We start from the raw sequence: 20,393 nt of genomic DNA on the forward strand, positions 1-20,393 counted from the left end.
TTTTGAATATCTAAATTTTTTGTTTAAAATATCGAACTAATGTAATCTAATTTAAACATGACAAATAAAAGTTGACGGAGGGAGTATTAACTTAGGGCAAACATCATAATCATGTCTAATTTTTTCTCTAAAAATTTAATTACCTATATGTTAGTACTACTCTAATTCTTAAGAGGGTGGTCACTCTGCTTCCCCTACTCGTACATTTATCTTGCCCCCACGTTTTCTTTTGACATGCATTTATATATTCATTTAATACAAACATTATATTATTTATGTAAGTTTTTCACTTGAAATTTTACTCTCTCCGCCATATTTAAGATATATTTTAAATTTAAGTGCCTTTAGATTTACGATGGAAGGAGTACTTTATATTATTTTTTATTTTCCCACCCAGTCATGTCCAGGGGCAGATCTACGTAGGTGTCGTCACGTGACACTGCTTCGTCGAAAAAAATTACCAAATATACATATATAATTAAAGGCAAAAGTAGAAAGATCGAATATATAAATATACACTTAACTTAGCTGGTTTGATGCATTAGTTCCAATGTAGAGGTCGTGTGTTTGAATCCAGAGCTTGTCATTTTTTTATTAATTAATTTTAATTTTAAAAAGTTATTTTGAATACATTTTTTTTTAAAAAAAACTTTAAAAATCGTAAGTTTTTTTATAATTTTTTTTTAAAATATTTCTTTTTAGAAAATGTATAGTAGTGAGCCGAATTGTATTTTATTCATATTTTGTTCTTTCTTTTTTCAAAAAAATATGACGTCACATTATTTTATTTATTATTTTTCATTTTAAAAGGTGAAGCCCCTTACAAAAATCTTGTGTACGCCACTGGTCATGTCCTGTATTTGCATTGGTGGCTAACTAAATCTGAAAGGAGGCCCGATTTTGGAGACAACGCTTTCAATAAGATTTATTTTATGGAAAAATTACATAAATACACAACTTATTTTACCATATTTTCTAACATTCCCTATCATTTGAAAAAATTACAAAAATTCGTCCTCTCTCATATTTTTTTCGGATACATAACTTTACGCGATGTATTGGGACGTACGTGATGTATCATGACGTTGAGTGATGTATCTAAAATCGAGACATGATGTATCGAGACATTGAGGGATGTAATGAAAATTGGGACGCAATGTATCAGAACGTTTTGGGATGTATCAGGATTCCATCAAATTTAAGGAATTTTTATAATTTAGAAAAGAGTAAGGATATAATGTAATTAGCTCTTAACACTATGAGATTTGTGTAACATTCTCTAATCTTATTTCTAAAGCTTCGAACCCATGACCTTTGATTAATGGTAGAGGAGGAAAGGTGTATAATTATTACTACTCTACTAGATGCCAACTTGCTATATGCAACAAATACTACTCCTACATTCTATCTTAAGATGATGCCCAGAAGCCCTACCCGCTACATTTTTCTTGCCAAACCCTCCTTTGCTCCTTCCCGTCCATTTCTTCTTTCCCAGCTACTCACTAACTTTTTCATTTTTGCTATAAACTATAGAAAAAAAAAAAAAAAAATGTTCATATATAGGGTTTGTTTCTGATACATCTGGAAAAATTGAAACCAAGACTAGAAACCCCTTTCTTGTGTCGAAGATTAGGAAGACAAATAATCCCACCTCCGCATTTATCCCCCGCTGTGTTGGTTTCATTAGGAAGAGCTCGAAATGGGTCTCCCTAGGGAGACATTCTTAAAAGGTGATGGATAGACGTAAAGCCGAAACTTATATCATGTTATTATTAGTTGTTAATCACTGACAACAGTTGCAGAAGTTATTACACTACCGAACCATTGCGCAGCAATCAGTATGCTCAACTTGCTTTTAAGCAAACCAAACTCTAATGTGATGACTAACAAGCAGAAAAATTGATATTTCTCATAACAATACACTACAACAACATAGACGACGCAAGACTTTTTTCCCTAACACCTCAAGCGGAGCAAATGTGCATGTATATCCCAGCATCGAATCCTCTTCTAGTTTATTTCCATAACTTCACAGAACTGTCATGACTTGCAGAAGCAACCATTCCAGTCACTGGTGACTGTGCTAGGGCGGCGACAATATTTTCATGTGCTGGAATTGTCATGCTTTTATTCTCAACCATGTTCCACAGCTCCAAAGACTGTTAAGTGCATGCATACATTTGGGTAAATTTTCTGAATAACATACAAAAGGAATGATAGAAATAAAGGAGAACAAATATTTACCCTCATTCCTCCAATCACCAATAGAGCTGAATAACTAGGATGAAATACACAAGAGTGGAACTGATTTCCATTTGAACTTAGCTCGTGGATGCAATCACCAGTGTTCAGTGACCAAACTTTGACAGACTCCTCGCTTACTGATGCCAGTAGATCACCATTGAGATCCCAACAAAGGTAGTTCACCACTCCAGTATGTCCCTGTAAACACAATTATCTTGGCAAGTGAGGAATTATGGTTGGAACATACAGAAAATATGGAAGTGCCAGAAACACACACACACACACACATATATATATATATATATATATAGTTTTTAAGTAACAGTTGACGTAATCCAACACACAATGGAAGTTGAGGACAAACCTGGAAAGACTGCAGTTGCCTGTCATTTTCGACATCAAAGATCGATACCACCTTATCTGATGCAGCTGCCAGCAGCTGACCAGTTATTGGCTGGAATCTCACTTGTGCACTGCCTCCTTGCTACAAGTAGAGAGAGGAGACAATTTGAAGATAGTTCATAGGAATATTATCACAACAAATTAATTAAACATAATGAATGGTAAAAGGCAAACCTTTGACACTCGAGTACATGAGAATGGACTAATACTCCAGTACCTAATCTCATTGTTGCTATCACAGAAACAAAATACATCATTCTTTTTCGGATGGAAATCCAGCGACATAACATGAGAAGAATGCCCGGTGTATGAATTCAAACAGTAGCCAGGCTGCAAAAAAATAAATTCGACAAGGGATCATTTGAGTGTGAATATGTGGTAAAAAAAATATAGATTGGTATTGTTGAACAATATATGACAATCGGATATCTAAAAATATGAACAATCAGGTGTCATGTTGTAAGCGACTACAGGTAAGGCCTGGCTTCAACATGGTGATTAAATAATTATTCAGCAGAAAATGTCTAAACAATTACATTGGCAGCATCCCACAATCTCACAGACTTATCAAATGAAGCAGTTGCAAGCTGAGTTGAATTAGGCCTGAACCGGACATCTGTAATCAAGAATTGATGTTCTTCTGGGGTGGTCTCCGTTTGTAAGGTATCCATGTTCCACAGAACAGCCTGATAAATACACAGGAGGAAAGAACTTATAAGGACAACTGATTTAGTGAAAACAAAAGTGCGGCAGAAAATGCTCAGTCACTAGTGAAGTATAAAGGAGATTTAACCACTGAAAAGCACATCCACCATTGGAATGAAATGAAACACTTGATCCATTTGTTGATAAAGTAAAAAGGAATTTCATTAAAAGGCATCCAATTATCTCCATATGCTAAAGATGTTAGTCTCCATATGGAAGTGCCTTTCTACCTTCTTGTCATGTCCGGCACTAGCGAGAAGCTTTCCATCTGATGAGAAATGGCAGCAAGTGACTTTATTCCTTGTGCGTATACAACCAACTTCACCGAAGGAGAATCCTGATATATTTATCCTCTTAGTAAATTGGCAACAAAAACAACAAAGAAAGCATTTATACAAGTCAAACTCGCATTATCACCTTTGGAAGACTCGGGTTTGTGCTCAGTAATCGTTTGTTTCATTGTTCCATAGATATTTCCATCTCCCCCATCATTTGATAGAAATGACTCCACGTTATCTTCCAGGGAACCAATGTCTCCAAACGTCTCCAAGTCATCCTGTACGATAGATAAAGGCATATTGGAGATGATCCCAAATTTAACATCAAAACGCATAAAGAATTAATAAACTTTGCTTATTCATCAAAGATACTGGAAGCTATAAGATAACTAAGTACTTCTTTACAAATATAACATGCTCAGAAGTGCAAAATACAAAAAATGTGGATGAAAGACAATTAAGTTTTACCAGCTGATTTGTAGAGGACGCTATACCACCAGTTCCATCTCCTCCATACATCATCATGCTTTTTGACACACTGCCGACATGCTGCAGACTACTGGCACTAGTCATTCCGTCACCAGGTGTATGAGTTGATGCTGGTGAGCTTGGTGAAGGGCCAACAGTATTTCCGGTGCCAGTACTATTTGCAGGTCCAGATGACGAATGTTGCTTCCTTTTTCTGCTATTCTGAATCACAGGAGATAGATAGGTAAACTTCTCTTCCATTGGCTCTGAGAAGTAAGGTAACTTAAATTTTCTAAAAACTAAATATAAATTTTAGAAACATGAAAAGGAAAAAAAAGATAATAGGCCACATGCAAGATAAACAATTACATTGTTAGAAGTACTTCTGCGGACATGGTTGTTGGCTGATATCAACAAAGATAAAATCAGAAGTGAACTCTATCTGGTTAAGCTAACCTGTGGCAATTGCTGCTGTTGCTGTTGCAGCTGCAACTGGTCCTGTTGTTGAGAGGAGGATTGTGGAATTTGGGCCATTTTCATCTGTTAAAGAGAAGTAATTAGTACACAAGGAGTTTAGAGTAGAAAATTCTACCCGTCACAACTAAATTCCAAGAGCCTCTCTGAATCTACAGAAAGACACAGCATTGTTTAAAAACCGTACATATATCATCACACACAATAAGCTAGTGAGGAACAATTTAAGAAGCACTCTCAAAGACAGCTGCAAGGCTAAGGCATGTCAACTGCACAAGACAGCTGTAATGGTGCCAATTAAACTGAAAGATGTACAATCCATTAGTAAAGTAAGTGCTAATACCTAGCCAAAAGCTAAGGTCTCATTGCATTTTGGTTGAGATCCAGGCCTCAATTTTCTGATAATTAGTTTCACTTGCCATCGGCCTTGATATATAATCCTGGCACTTCAGTGACTAAGAACCAAGAAACATTTATTTGTAGAATCCCTTCGTCACAAACTCCCACTAGTCTGCAATGTTTGCTCTTGCGTCATAACATGGAAAAGGCTTATCCAAAAATGGCAAAGGTGAGGGCTTGATGAACTATATGCTAGTTCAAAGTTAATAATCTGGAGGCAGTAAAGCACAGCCTGCTACTCATTTGTTAAATGGTCTCCGTCGCAGTTTAGGGGGTAGTTTGTCTTCTCCTCTTGTTCTCCAAAGGTAGGTTGAAGTAAATGAATACCAACGCACCAGGAAAGTAAGGACTGTTAACGTCAACCCACCTTACTCTAGAGAACTTACTACGGTTTCCCAGTAGCGCATTCCTAACAATCCTCACGGATAAGCCTCGACAAGGAAAGAGATAGCAAGGAAAACACTATCCCTTCAATTACCTGCTTTATTATTAGTAACAAACTAACATATCATCAGGCGCTCCCATAATCTGCTCATCTACCCTCCAGATGAGTAAAGAAGAAAAGGAAATTTTAGAATCTCTCTCTGTCTCTCTTAAAAATTTTAGTCCAGATTCGGAAACTTCCCAACATGATTCAGCTTATGCTACTCTATTTCCTCATTATTTTAGTTAATTGGCTTCAGCGACCTCAAAATTGGCATGCATTGCTTTCAACGTCAAGCTTCAATAGCATTCTGTCTCCTCCTTTCTGCTCTAGAAAGGAACAAAATACAAGCATCTTGAGGAAAACGCAGTTAAAAATGATCTTTGCACTAAACAATGCATTAAAATTTGGATCTAAGAGGAAAACAACCCATGCGCTCTCACTGTGACAAATAGTCTTTAAGATTGCATAATGGACAATGCAAAACATAACTAGCCAGTGCAGGTACTCTTCTTCATTCTAGGAAAGTAGACCTAACCTTTGGTGAATTTGATTGTACTGGAGAGCATATGGATCCATCATTTCTTGGTGGCTGACCATCTTTTGCATTGAAGTTACCTCTTGGTAATCCACCATATCCATAGCTAGGGGAATTCAGGTTACCTTGTGCTTGAGCCTGTGCAAGAGCCTGCTGTTGTTGTGATGCCAAAAGATATTGATTTTGGTTCTGTATATTGGGCTTCTGTACTTGCAAACCAACACTTGGCCTCAAATGGTCAATTCCCTGTCAATATCAATGAGCAAAGCAGCCAAACATTAATATCGAAATTGTGGAAATTCAACTTTTAAAATAAATGAAAGCAATTATTAGTAACTTACAGTTAACGGCCAGCCCTTCAATGGTAAACCAGTCATACCTTGATTTAAGCCTAAAGAACCAGGAGAAAATGAAAGAACAAGTTACCCAAGTGGCCGCCAATATAATCATGAACAAAATTGAGTTAGAACTACCACCCCACCCTAATACCTCCCCTCCCCCAAAAATACAAAAGAACCAAAAGCAATGGAAAAAGAGAAACACAGAACTTCTCAAAATTGAAATCCACTATAAACAGACCCAACAAAAAGATAACAACAACAACATACCCAGAAAAGAACTTACTAGTTATTACTGATGCCCACAAAGAACATCACTCAAAAATCTACCTTAAACTCACACCAACTATTTCTGCTAAACACACATGCTTGATATGCCAGACAACTTTCCGAAAGGTCACATTAAAAAGGTAATAAATAAAAACCATAACAGCAGTGGCTCTAGAACATTCCAACAGTGATTACTAGATTTATGTCCACTACGAATGCTAAAGAATCAGAAGTAACAAACAAGAAATATTAGTAAGAAAATATGCATGATGCCAGTTGAAGGAGCACTATCAGGAATTGACTCCAAAAATCTACATAAACACTAACATGGATATCACGGACAATCAGCTATGCCAAAAAGGGGATGCAATGAGGCAAAAATGTAGGTGCCAGGTATTGCACTAGTTATGTTATTTATATGTGACTGAACTTGGAACAGATTGAAGATGGAAATAATCATTTCTGAAGTCCTGAGCCAATCCTCTAAAATGTGGAAGTTTTAATCTTCTAGAACTTGCAGTACAGGAAAGAGAGAGAGCAATTTAATTCATGAAAGTTACCATAGAGGAGAGGAATATCCATTTGTCTGGTAGCCAATAAATGGAAGAATGAAAGTGTTCAGATTACGGCAAATGAATGCCATAAATGGATATGGGAAAATATATGGAAAAAAACACACTTCATAAGGATGTCCGCGTTGCAGAGATATGAATTGAAAGAGTTCATTAAGAGAACTCCATGCTTCCTTTCAAGGATAAAATTAGATAATATTCCAAACTCATTTCATGTGATAACATTTGAAAATGAAATGTTTTACGACTAGAGATCATTAGTTGAGTAGCTGGACAAAGGGTGCTAAGCAACCAAGACGACAGTACCTGCACCGCTGAGTCCTGACTTCGACTGTAGAATAGCTTGCCCATAAATTGATGAAGGATCCATGGGCAAAGATTTCTGAGTACCACTCAAGTTCACTTCCGTTTTAATATCCTACATATTTTCCAAGGATATTGGGCTGAGCTTGGTCCAAGACGACAAAATAAACTCAATAATAAGTAGATATCTGAGATAAGAGTTCAACTAGCTACCGCAGGCATCTGAGGGCGCCCTTGCATTTGCTGCAATGCTGCAGACATGCTACCCGAATTACCTTGTACCAACTGGCTGAATCAACAGAGAACAAATGCAGGTATAGAAGTTCAGACAAAGCATGCAACAAATTAATAGAGGCTACCTAAAGTAATGCAAAAAATGCAGGAGACGTGGTAAGAAAATCTTGCACCACTCATACCGTTGATGATTAGATGCAGACTTGAGAAGCGCCATCCTATTGGGATCAATAAGAGGTGAAGATGTCTCCGAGTCCAAGGAATGAGGGTGCTTCATTTGTTCCTCGTACATTTTCATGGCCAAAACACTAGCAGATGGTTGCCCCATCATGCCGCCTTCAGAGTTTATAGAGCTTATAGGACCACCAAGGGAGGGATTTTGATCCCTTCGCTGTAATTGGGCATTTCGTTGTTGCATGAGCTGTAACTGCTGCATCTGTAGCTGTTGTTGATGTTCCCTTGCTTTCATCTGCTGTGTCTAGAGTTTAAACCAAACAAAACAAGGTGCTTAAGCCTGGTTATAAGTAGAGAAAGCCACAGAACTACTTCTAATGTTATTTAGGGCGACGAATGACACATCATGTAAGTTCAACAAACCTCTATGTACGCTGCTGCTGCTTCGGAATGTTTTTCATTTGTCCGTGCAATGAAAATGTCCCAAAACACAGACCACCATTCAAAAAGAAATCCTCCAGGTGCATCAATGGCTACAAAAGGACAAAATCAAATTATGAACACCTCAAATGTGTTAAAGGTATGAAAAAGGAGAATAACCATGAACTACTCTGCAGATTGACTAGCAAAACAACTAGAGATAAGATGATATACATAGAAACAATTAGAATCAAAAGAACTCAACACATAAACATCATTACCTACGGGATCCGTAGCAACCTTCCCTTCTGTCATGAAAGCTTTTGCAGAATTATGCAGCTTTCTTTTCAACAGATAGTCATGAATGTAAACATCAAGCCTATCAAGACAACAAAAATCAATTCCATCATAACTGTGAACACTAGTACTCTTTATCTAGGGACTTCAAAAAGATTGGAAATTTCTGTTTCTTCTTCTGACTATATTTGAGAATTTGGTACTTAATCACAGTCTTTTAATCTTTGGTAGTGAAACATGGATGCTGGACGTTTTTAACAAAGAAACTGAAAATTTAAAATGAGCTGACTAACAGGAAGAAGTTGCATACATCTTATCAGCTTCCCAATTACTCTGCGCCATGACTTTCACTCGATCACTTCCTGCAGGAAATTCCACGCAGCCAACTACCAGTAATCACAGCAATCACAGAGCTACACAAAAATAACATAAACACAGTTAAAAACAAATTTATCAATTAAAATGAAAAATGAAAATACAGGTTTAAAAACCGAAATGATTCTCATCAAGTAACATTTTACCAATTATGAAGATCAAATCCAGCATTGCTGATTCAACAAAAATCTCTGTTTAAAATTTTAAAAAAAAAAGGAACCCTAATTCAAACAAAATCAACCGTAATTAACCAAAGTTGATGAAACAAAAGGTAAGATCTTCATCAATTCATAATTCTCAACTCCAAAATCACACAGTAACACTATCACAAACTCGAATTCACAAATTCACAAATCAGCTCACAACCTCAGCAAGCTCAACACACAAACAAACAAAAAAATCTCCAGCCAAATAACTACCTGAAAGAAACAGTAATTCAAGTAGAACAGCTCCAATTGAAATCAGCTAAATCAAGTTTTCGCACAAACCCTCCGATCAATTACACTTTTTCCGAACATTAATCAACGATTAAAACATAAACTTAGATACTTATCATCAGCAATTCAACACTTTCTTCTCTAAAATTCACCATTCATAAGCTTGTAAAAGATTCTCTTCACAAGGAAGAAGAAGAGCTTCAACGAAAGGAAAAAACGGACACAAAGAGAGGGTATATCAAAGTGAAGGGGAAAGCCGAAAATAGCAAAACAGGCTGTCAAGTAAGGTACCGAAGCTGAGGTTAGGATTAGCTTTTTGTTTGTGTTTGATTAGGATGGGTATTAGGTTCGGGGGGATTGGCTCGGTGATTCGGTTCGAGTAAAGGGGTAAAGTGGGGACAATATTTACGTAAGCAAAAAAGCGGTGCTTAGAGTGTAACGCGCGGAGAAAGCGCAAGTGAGAGTATAATTAAAGAGGTAAGGTCATTATCGGGAAGTAGTTACAAGTAATTCTGAACTGTGTGCTATAAAGTCTATATATTGAGATCCCTATAGTAAGCTACTATGCCTAATTTTAGAAACAAAAAATCTCCGTCTCTACTTGCATGTCGTTCTTACGAAAATAAATATTTTTTATACTTACTATTCTATAAAATCAATGCATTTCATACCTGCTATTTTTCTTATTTTATCCTTAAGAATTTACCAAAATATGCATTCATGAATCAAAATAAATTAATTCATGTTCATTTTTTGAAAATTGAACTTGAAGAGAACACTAAATAAGGATGCAACGGCAAAATTACTTAGTTTCTTAAGGGGAGTGAAATCTAAAATTGTGACAATTAAATAGGAACGGATGAATAATATTTCCTTTGTTTAAAAAAGAATAATCTACTTTGACTTAGCACACAATTTAAATAAATGTCAAATATATCAAAATATCTTGTGGTATGCAATATATTATGTAGAAAGTTGAAATTAAAGTGTTACTTCAAATTTTTTTAAACGGAAGGAGTTATAAATATAATTATGGGTTCGCCTTTAGCGATCATTGTTCAAATATACATTCATGAAATTCGAAAAATATCATATAAATTAAGACACAACGAAAAGAGTAAAGAATAAACAACTATTTTTAGGTTACCCTCAAATATTAAGGAATCCGTTTTATCATTTTGTGTGATTTAGTGACAGAAGAAAAGGCACACATGTAATCATGTAGGACAATGTTCAGATTGTTATGTTTGTTGATAAAACATGTGTAACATAAAACTGTTTAATTGTCACTTTCACAACACATAATTGCATGCCTAGATTCTATTTTTTAAAATAAATAAATAAGCCTTTTTTATGCACCCAAATGTGTTCAGCAGATATAATTTGACTTTCTGTTCAAATATTCAATAGATAGAATTGTTAGTTTAGTTAGGCATCTTAACTGAAAAATTAAATTGACAAGTTTGAGGGACCATTAATATATTTAACCTAACTATTAAGTATCATGATGTGACTATACATATTTCTAAACTCATACATCGAGTCGTATTCAAAATTGAATTATATTAGTAAAATTATTCATACCCTTTGCAGAAGATATGAGAAGGAAAAGAAAAAATATGGAGATTATGCTGGATTACCTCGTAATTATTCAAATATAGTTTTATAAGTTATTCTTTCCGTCCCAATTTATATAACTTGATGTTTGACGGATGCTTACTTCTGGAAATTGAAGATGTTTTCAAACAAGATGCTACAATAATCTTGACCAGAGGGCTAAAAGTTTTGGTTTTCTTGATGTTATGGTTGAATTTTCTGTTTCAACAAGTTGTGTTGTTAATCTGTATTACTATTAAATTATGTAGAACAGAAACTTCGGAAAAATTTGTGAGGAACAGAGATTTTAAGTGTATCAAAACAAAAAAAATTCAAAATCAGTAAACAGAAAATAACCTGAAAATATTTTCTTTAAGGAAGAAAAATGAGCCCACAGAAAGCGAACCACTAAACAACAGTACACTTGAATTTCTTTATGTATAAAAAGAAGAAGTTGTAAAATTTGTTGTTGAAAAAATGAAAGAAACCCCTTTATTATAGAAAACAAAGGATAATATGAACAGGTACTTATTGTGCCTTATTGAAAAGATTACAACTTTTCGGAAAAGTCACAGCCCTTTTTATAAGTCACAATCTTTCAAAAAAGGCACAACTCTTTATTTTCCATTCACCCATTTTAAAACCTAAAAATGTGTCCCTTATCAAATAGAGAACTACGCATTTTAATGCATTCGTTTTTTTCTTGGTGTATGCCTGGATTCATTTCTATTTAAACATAAATAATACTCCTAAGTCTTTTATGCACCCAAATGTGAGTAGTATTGTTAGCTTAAATATTCATCAATAGATATAATTGTTAGTTTAGACTTCTTAACCGAAATATTAAATTGACAAATTTGAGGACCATCAATATATTTAATTAGCCTATAAGTATCATATCAGATTATACCTTCTTTCACTTTTCATTTTCGATTTATAAACTTTTGAAGAAATAACACGTAGCATGTTATAGTTATTTCATATTGTTTTATTTCTCAAACTCATATATAGTTAGGGGTGTAATCAAAATTGAATTATGTTATTGAGATGTATGGCGCGCAGGATTAAGTATTTGATATTAGAATATGTTTGAAATTAAGTGTCATATTATTCCGTTTAATGTAAATTAATTTTTTTAATAAGAAGTGATTAAGAATTTTATGAGGTCTCTGTCATAGAAATTAGTTCAGCCGCGCGTGAAAGCTGATTTGGTCACCTGGACTGAAAAAAAGAAGTCACAGAGACTGGAATTCCGATTTGTTGTAGTCTTCGTCCGTACAAATAAAATAAAAAAGAAGCCAATTTTGTGCGGCGTTGGTCAATTTTTACCGCTTCTATTTTCTTGGCGGCGCCAAAAAGAGAAGAAATTTAATTAATTTATGTACACATTCTTAATCAAAAAAGAAACTAATTCACACTTCGTTCAAAAATGAAATTGAGGTTAACCCTTCTTTTATCTATGTATACTTTTTTTCTTTTTTTTTATGTATACATTATTTTGAATTTGTTCAGTAAAATAATAATAGCATATTTAGTGTAATATTATAGTGGGGTTCAAAAGTGTAGGGTGTGATTAGAATTTACCCCTATGATGTAGATTTTCTTTACCTGTCTAGGAGCTTTCATCTTCGTGCTTCATCAAAATAATGGTCAAAATGAATTCAATTGCCAACTATCCCTATTCTCTGTCAACTATCCCTATTGAGAATAGGATTGACTACCAATTCCGTTTCTTTGGCCTAATTATCGATTAGAAGATATATCTGTGGAATTGGCTAAGCATTTTATTCGAACAAATATAGAGCCGGAATGGATGGCTTTGTGTCTATTACTAGTTTTTCCGACTGATCAATATTCAAATAGATGGGGTAAACTAAGGAGCTCAAATCGGCGGGTTCTTTCCCTTGGCGGAATTGCCACATGCTATGAAATTGAACAATGTTTCGCAAAGAAATAGCCCACTTGACTCAAATCATAGCCTTAAATGGTAAGTGAGAGATATTTACCATCTAAACAACTCTCTCTGGTATACCTACCTCTACGAGATAGAAAGGTTATGGGAAGGGAAAAAAAAATATGGAAATTGAAGATGTTTTCTAACAAGATACTATCATAATTAATCTTGAGCAGAGGGCTTAAAGTGTTGGTTTAGTTGATGTTTTCAATATTGCAACTTGGCAAGGTCGGATTTTGTGTTTCAACAAGGTGTCTGTGTTATCAAATAGAGAATTACGCATTATAGTACTAATACATAGCTTGATGCTAGCTGCAGTCTCTAGTTTATTCGTTTTTTGTGTGTTGGTAAGCAAGTTTAGCTGTATATTGCATCTTTCATTGATATCTGACTTGATTGATTATGCATTTCCATGTCAAGTGCTGAGATGCAGTTAATCTTGTTTCATGTGTCGATTCTATGCAATCTTTTACTCTGATATACATTTGGTCATAATTTTTTTTTGAATGTCTACAACTTAAGCCAAGGTGTAGCCTGTTAGCTCTCAGGTGCATTTTTTTTGGGAAAAGCTATTGAACTGTTTTGTTCTCAATCAGTTGTTCTTACTGTGTATGGATATTTGTTCATGAATTTCACTGGAGTTGTGGTTTATGGCGTTACGAATATTATTTTGGAGCTTGTATACAACATGCTTCAGAAGTTTATCAAACATTTGTTGTGAGGGAGTTGCATTGTATCGTTCTCATCTTCTATCGATCAGTGCCTATGGTACAACAATTAGAGCCAACATTGATCAGGGATAATGCTGTTCCACAAGCACTACAGTTCATCTAGTACGTACGCGAGATGACCAATCTAGCAAGACAAAGATCAGTGAGGATGCTAAGAGTACCTTCCAATCATGAAGAGCAGAATATGAAGAATGATACGCCATCTACCAATGCTGCTGTTATAGAGGGGATGCTCGGAACAAGTAGCAAGGGGAATTTTATGGTTACGGGCCGGAACACTAGGTGTGAGTAAGGCTGCATATATACTGCTTTAGCAAGTCATGCTAAGATATATATGTGGACACATAAGTGCTACTCAGAGCTGACATCAACAAGTAGAAGAAATCTTTTATCGTTTCATTTCTTGGTGAGATTGATGTAACAGATCGTACATCCATAAGCTCAATACATTCCTTATCGTTCTTTTGGGGAAACAGGTCTTTTATTCTCGTAAAAGAATGTTTCTGAATCATGATGTTGAATAACGAAAAGAAGTTAGCAATATGGATATAATGATAAGTGATCAAATTGGACACTGTGTAATTCTGAAGTATAATCTTCAGTACAATATCACTTGTTTAACACATTACAACACTAAAGATGAGCAAATGCTAACATGATCAAGACTTTTATTCAAACAACCACAAGTACAACTTAATAGCCAGGCTGTTGGAAGCCATAGATGGTGAATCCTCCGTCAACTGGTATAATCTGACCAGTGACATAAGAAGCACCAGGAAGGCAGAGATACGCGATGAGGGATGAAACTTCTTCCACTTCTCCTGAACGCCCAAGAGGAATTCTTGATATTAAGGCATCCGAAAATTCTTTATCCTTGAGCAACTGTCAGTATAGAACCACCAAATTCATCACATACAACATTTAAGACAGTGGAGCATTTTTTAACCAAACTGTAAACGGATGACCTTTCTGCATACTTTAAGGGAATTTTGACCCTTTTCCCCTTTCCAATTTAAAATGAGCCTAGATTCACCTATGCACTGATGCAATATATAATCAGACACAGAATCAACAAGAGGAGAATCTCACATGTTTCACGAGGGGAGTATTTGTGTAACATGGTGCAACAGCATTAACACGAATACCATCTCTTCCCCATTCACAAGCCAGATTTCGTGTAAGCTGAATCATTCCCGCTGCCATCAGTTAATATATCAAAGGAAGATGGTAAGAGTAGTAGGTAAAAACTTACTCGCACCTGATGTGTAAACTAAAAGCACGAGTAGAGTACCTTTTGTTGCTCCGTAAATAGAAGTACCAGAGACATGGACAAGACCAGCAACAGAGGCAGTGAAAACAATACTTCCAGCTCCAGATGATTTCAGAATAGGATGAGCAAGTTGACTGAAATGGAATGAAGATTCTAAATTGGTAGCCATCATGTATGCATAATCTTCAGCATTATAATCGATAGAGTGCTTCCAAATGTTTGTTCCAACATTGTTTATCTACATCAACAACATAAGGCAATAGTAAATTTGGTCAATTTTTTTTATACTGAATGAACATTAAATGTTAATTTCCAGTGTTGGATCTATCAATTTCACATTAGAGCAGCTCTTTCAACTTCCGCCTAATTATTCAAGAATCAGGAGTTGTCTGCCCGCCTAGAAGAGCAACTCGGATTGGTACGTCTTTTCATTAATTTTAACTATTGGATCTCACTTTGAATACAACATCTATCTAAAACGTCTAATATCCAAGCAAGTTAGGCCAAAAGACTGTACAAATCCACATTGACAGGGGTGGATCCAGTGCTTCGGCTTGACTTGAGTATAAATTCTTAAGTATTTGAGAACCCACTAAAATCTCACCAAATACTAGATCTTACCCGCCTAGAAGAGCAACTTTAATTTAATTGATCCTTTTTATTGATTTTGACCATTAAATCTCTCTATGAATATATCATATACAGTACTTGATATGTCTAAATCCAAACAAGTTAGGTGGATTAGTTATACGAATCCTCACAGGGCCATTGGGGCAGATCCAGTACTTCGACTTGACACATGTATAGATCGATATATACCTACTAAAATTTCATTTCAAGAAATACTCTTTAAATTCTAAATCCATACCTTTTAAAAGTACGATAAGTCCAGTGTTAAGAATATATATATATTAAAAAGTCAAACCCATAGTCTCGATTAATCCAAGCACTTAGTTAGGTTGATCAGCTATACGAATCGTCACACTAACAGTAATGACAAGGCCAAAGGGGCGGATCTAGTGCTTCGGCTTGACTATTAATAAGAAGATGGATTTATGGTACTCACAAGAATGTTAAGTTTTCCATCAAATTCAGAGGAAACTTTTTTCATGAGCTCAATTCTTTGGTCTCTACAAGTAACATCACATGCTGAGCCTTTCACTTGTATGCCTCTGTCTGCCCAATCTTGCATTGGCTCATTAAGCTCTGATTCTGTCTTGGAACATGTGTACACTTTTGCACCAAGTCCAGCTAGCTCCTCTACAACTGCATGACTAAAAAAAAAAAAACTTATTAAAGATTTAAGTTATATGCACGAACAACAAGTCAACTACTAATAACAAATGTAAAGAATTTTTACACTAGATCATCGTCATGAAATTAAAAATGTAAAGTACCCAATTCCAGTAGTGCCACCAGTGACAAGAGCAGCCAAACCATTAAGTGACCATCTAGAACTTTTGGCAAACGCTGCAACTTTAGCCATTTGAGTTCTACTTTTTTCTTGCTTCAAAGATATTGTGTGTGTATATATATAGGAAAGTATATATTTTATTTTATAGATACTTAATTAATTAATTGCTCCAAAAAAATAATTAAACATTATATAAAGTAGTACGTACAGCTATAATATATACTACATTTTTTATTTTCAAAACCTTACTATAACTCTCACGTGCAGATTTTCGAGGCTCGTGTTAGATGTAGCTAAACCATGTGGAAGATGACAATATAATACCAAAATGCCCTTTAATCTTGTGGTCTTAAACATGCATGTCACATGGAAAACTGAAATTAAAAAACAATTACATACTCGAGCTAACTCCCATGATTTTTGATTAAAATTGAAGGGATCTTATTCATTTCACCACGCGATTTTTGTTTAGTGTTGGTGATTTTCCATGTTCTATATCAACACGTTTTTTGAGGAGATAGATTTGTAAGTTGTAACAACGTCGCCTTCAAACATATATATGAATATAAAATAAACAACACATAGTGGTAGGGATGGCAATGGGGTGGGGTGGGTTTAGTTTAACCCGCAAATTTTTTAATCTGCCTTGCCCCGCATAACAAGTTTTTTCATTTTTGGCGCCCCACATAATTTTTTAATTTTTTTTTCTAGTTAAGTTTGATACTAAAAGTAGAATTCAAAAAAATAAATTCATTTCTTAAGTTTTATTAATTTAATAGAGAATAAAGACTTAAAAATTTACTTTTTAGAGGTAAATTGGGAAACATGTAACAAATTGTATTATTTTTTATTGAACCATTTTCATTTACTATCTTAAATATTTTAGTATCTTTAAACAAATTATCTTAATAAATAATGATCTATCACTCTTATTATAATTAACATGCAAAAAGTTAAAATTAAGTTTGAACTCATATAAATTCACATATACCCACAATCCGCCCCGCATAGCTTTAAACCCACCCCGCCTCATTACCATCCCTACAGGGTGGACGGTAAAAACGAGTGGCTTTCTAGCATTACTTAGTACTTTGTAGGGAAGGGATATCACTAAAATTAGTTGATAAATATATAAGCTAATTTGGAAACTTTTAAAAAATTTAACTTCCCATGCATTTATCTTAATGACATTTTTTTAGAAATATGCGTGGCATGTTCAAAACCATAATTTTAATTATAGTTACTTTTGGTATGTTGGTACCAACATTATTTTTAACAAATACAAAATTTTATGCTCAATCAAATACTATTATACATTTTTAAAAAACATGATAATATTTAACACATCCCAACTTTAATTCATGAAGGTTTCAGCTAGAACACGCTTGAGGAACATAGAATAAAACAATAATAATAACAACATACTCAGTCACAATCTTACCTCTACCTTGTGAAGGCAGAGAGATTGTTTCCGTTCAACGAAAACACATAACATGACCAAATTAAATACAACATTATTACAAAAGTACTAGGTAGCTAGAAATTCTACACTACCATTTTCAAACAAGTCCTTAAGTTCGAGCTGAAGAAGTAATATCGCTCGATCATTATTATCAAACTGACTGCAATTTTTTTCTGTCCGACTATTAATAATTAATAGCCAGGCTGTTGGAAGCCATAGACAGTGAATCCTCCATCAACTGCAATAACTTGGCCAGTAACATAAGAAGCAGCAGGAAGACAAAGATAAGCTACCATTGATGAAACTTCTTCAACTTCTCCAGGACGCTTAAGAGGAGTTCTCGATACTACCCCTTCCATAAATTCTTTATCCCCCAGCACCTGTGAATACAAAGCCATCAAAAGGGTCAAATTTGTCTTTTCGCTATCAAATAAGGATCAAGTTTACCCTTCATTATACTACTCATACAAAAATATATAATGTTACCTAATAAGTCACTCAAATATACCCTTTCTCCTAATTATATTAGGTCTATCCAAAGTGGACGTATAAAGCCATTGATACAAAAATATTTTAATTTATTGGATTCGAAAACTATTATTTATATTTGTTTAGTAAATTTCTTAAAGCCATTGATAGAGTCGTCAAAATGGGCTTAGCCCATGGGGCCGGCCCAACCCAACCCGTTATTGGGGTAGGGTTGGGATAGGATTTTTCAAGCTCATTTAAGACTATCCATATAAGTCCTTGGCCCTTGAGGCTTGATCGGGGACGGGTCGGGATCGGCCATGGGCCAAAACTATTTATTTAAGAGTAACTTACAACAATCTCGCTAGTATTTGAGCTAATTACTTAAAGGCACGCTATGTTGTATCTCGGATACATGAACTCAAAATTAGGTTCATTTGTTCTAGATACACTCTATCTAAGTGGATTTACATGTATCTAGGATACACAAACAAATCTCGCGTCCTCGCCTCCCTCCCATCTCGCTTGTCACTCGTGTATCTGGGATGCATCACACCAAATTCATGTATCTCGTATATCTAGTATCCTAGATACATTCTAATTACACTAGATTTTTGCTAGTGTTATTGAAACAACATCATTGTTTGTCATATTTGATTTGAAATCTTCTCATTTTCTTGACGTTATAGAATTTTAAGTTTGAAAAGGAAAAAAAAAGGTCTATCCCGTCCCAGCCCTCGGGCTTTCTAGGGTTGGGTTTGGTTGAGCATTTTCAAGCCCTTCCAAATGAAGGGTTGGACCGCTCTAGCCCTTCAAATTCCTTGGCCCGCAAGGCTTGGGCCGGCCCTTTTTGACAAATCTAGCTATTGAGGTCTATATCCACCTTTGTGTTTGTCCCTATACTAATTTTTTTCCTTATTTATGTTAATAATTAAAAATAAATTAAATAATTTATACTATGTATTAAAAAAACTGTACATATTTGAACGATATAATTAAGTTGAGAGAAATATTACATGTTCGACGAGGGGAGTGTTAATGTACCAGGGTGCAACCCCATTAACACGAATTCCATCTTTTGCCCATTCACAAGCCAAATTTCGTGTAAGCTGATTCATTGCCCCTGTCATTATAATTAAGTTAATAAGAAAATAAATAAATATAAAGTCGAGCTTGGATCATTGATCGTAAATAGCTGATAAGTTTTAAATATTGAAATTGTTTGTATAATAAATAGTTACTTGTTTGGACACAAGTATCGAAAGTGTTAATAAGTAGTTGATGTGTCTAGTTAAAAAATGTTTATTAGTTGTTTTTTTAGAATGACTTAAATATACTTACGAGCATAGAAAAGGAGGAACAACAAATATATATTGTAAATTTTAAACAATATTAAGGGTAAACTATTTAGTCTAATCAAAAGTGTTTATACACTGAAAAATCATAGAAGATGATCAACTTACAACTTTGTCTTATAAACACTTTATTGTTTATCAAACAAGTATTAAGCTAAAATATGTTGACTAGTCAGTTGGATCAATCAACTTATATATAAGCTTAGTCAATTACGTATCATAGCGGAATTAGGATTTTAATAAGGGGATTCAAAATCTGAAGAAGTTAACATACGAACTAATTGAAGGGGGTTCAACATCTACATGGTCGAAGGGAGTTCGGATGAACCCCTAACAGTATGCTAGCTCCGCCCCTCAATACGTACCTTAGTAGCTATATTACTCACTATTTAAGGATACATGAGTATAAGAGTACCTTTTGTTGCTCCATAAATAGAAGTACCAGATACATGGACAAGACCAGCAACAGAAGACAAGAAAACAATAGACCCAGATCCAGATGATTTAAGAAGAGGATGAGCAAGTTGACACAAATGGAATGAAGATTCTAAATTTGTAGCCATAATATGTGCATAATCTTCACTAGTATATTCAGTAGTAGGCTTCCAAATGTTTGTTCCAACATTGTTTATCTACAACCACAACAACAACAACAATATTATAACATAATAAGGCAATATATTGTTAGGACCAAAATAATTAGGTGTCATGAGGAAGCTAACAAAGCAAACCTCAATAGACCACGAGAAAGAAGATAAACGAGAAATATAAGATACAAAGATTTAATGTGG

The 20,393-nt window shown here is 34.8% G+C and overlaps 5 protein-coding genes across 7 annotated transcripts in view; 1 reads left to right on the forward strand and 4 right to left on the reverse strand.

The window, feature by feature from the left end:
• LOC125807744 (wound-induced basic protein) overlaps positions 1-20,393 on the reverse strand; it is a 125,665-nt gene that overhangs the window by 90,360 nt on the left and 14,912 nt on the right. The window lies entirely within an intron of this gene.
• LOC125807725 (probable pectate lyase 8) overlaps positions 1-20,393 on the forward strand; it is a 104,321-nt gene that overhangs the window by 5,703 nt on the left and 78,225 nt on the right. The window lies entirely within an intron of this gene.
• LOC125807719 (transcriptional corepressor LEUNIG_HOMOLOG-like) lies at positions 1,747-9,563 on the reverse strand. Of its 2 annotated transcripts, none has more exons than XM_049487449.1 (19): positions 9,335-9,563; positions 9,062-9,106; positions 8,851-8,953; positions 8,525-8,622; positions 8,247-8,356; positions 7,832-8,127; positions 7,629-7,704; positions 7,419-7,530; positions 6,274-6,323; positions 5,933-6,178; positions 4,554-4,637; positions 4,098-4,319; positions 3,757-3,907; positions 3,582-3,688; positions 3,183-3,332; positions 2,821-2,976; positions 2,609-2,728; positions 2,245-2,442; positions 1,747-2,159 (listed from the first exon to the last, which is right to left on the reverse strand). In XM_049487449.1, the coding sequence occupies exons 3-19, from the start codon at positions 8,880-8,882 to the stop codon at positions 2,016-2,018; spliced, it is 2,352 nt and encodes a 783-aa protein (XP_049343406.1). In that variant the 5' UTR covers positions 8,883-8,953; positions 9,062-9,106; positions 9,335-9,563; the 3' UTR covers positions 1,747-2,015. The 2 variants fall into 2 exon arrangements, with proteins under 2 accessions (XP_049343406.1, XP_049343407.1); XM_049487450.1 differs by having other exon boundaries at positions 3,769-3,907; positions 9,335-9,530.
• On the reverse strand, positions 14,187-16,406 carry LOC125807734 (tropinone reductase homolog At5g06060-like). Its single transcript, XM_049487467.1, has 5 exons — positions 16,301-16,406; positions 15,970-16,177; positions 14,925-15,141; positions 14,723-14,829; positions 14,187-14,515 (listed from the first exon to the last, which is right to left on the reverse strand). The coding sequence occupies exons 1-5, from the start codon at positions 16,387-16,389 to the stop codon at positions 14,327-14,329; spliced, it is 810 nt and encodes a 269-aa protein (XP_049343424.1). The 5' UTR covers positions 16,390-16,406; the 3' UTR covers positions 14,187-14,326.
• LOC125807735 (tropinone reductase homolog At5g06060-like) overlaps positions 17,960-20,393 on the reverse strand; it is a 29,258-nt gene continuing 26,824 nt past the window's right edge. For both annotated transcript variants that reach the window (XM_049487471.1, XM_049487470.1), the window contains exons 3-5: positions 20,018-20,234; positions 19,264-19,370; positions 17,960-18,159 (exon numbers count right to left, since the gene is read on the reverse strand). In XM_049487471.1, the coding sequence (XP_049343428.1) occupies positions 17,971-18,159; positions 19,264-19,370; positions 20,018-20,234 (513 nt within the window). In that variant the 3' untranslated portion in view covers positions 17,960-17,970. The remainder of the gene's footprint in view (positions 18,160-19,263; positions 19,371-20,017; positions 20,235-20,393) is intronic.

The sequence above is a fragment of the Solanum verrucosum genome, unplaced genomic scaffold (assembly GCF_900185275.1).
Source record: "Solanum verrucosum unplaced genomic scaffold, falcon-dt-bn FXZP01000183.1, whole genome shotgun sequence".
Lineage (NCBI taxonomy): Eukaryota > Viridiplantae > Streptophyta > Magnoliopsida > Solanales > Solanaceae > Solanum > Solanum verrucosum.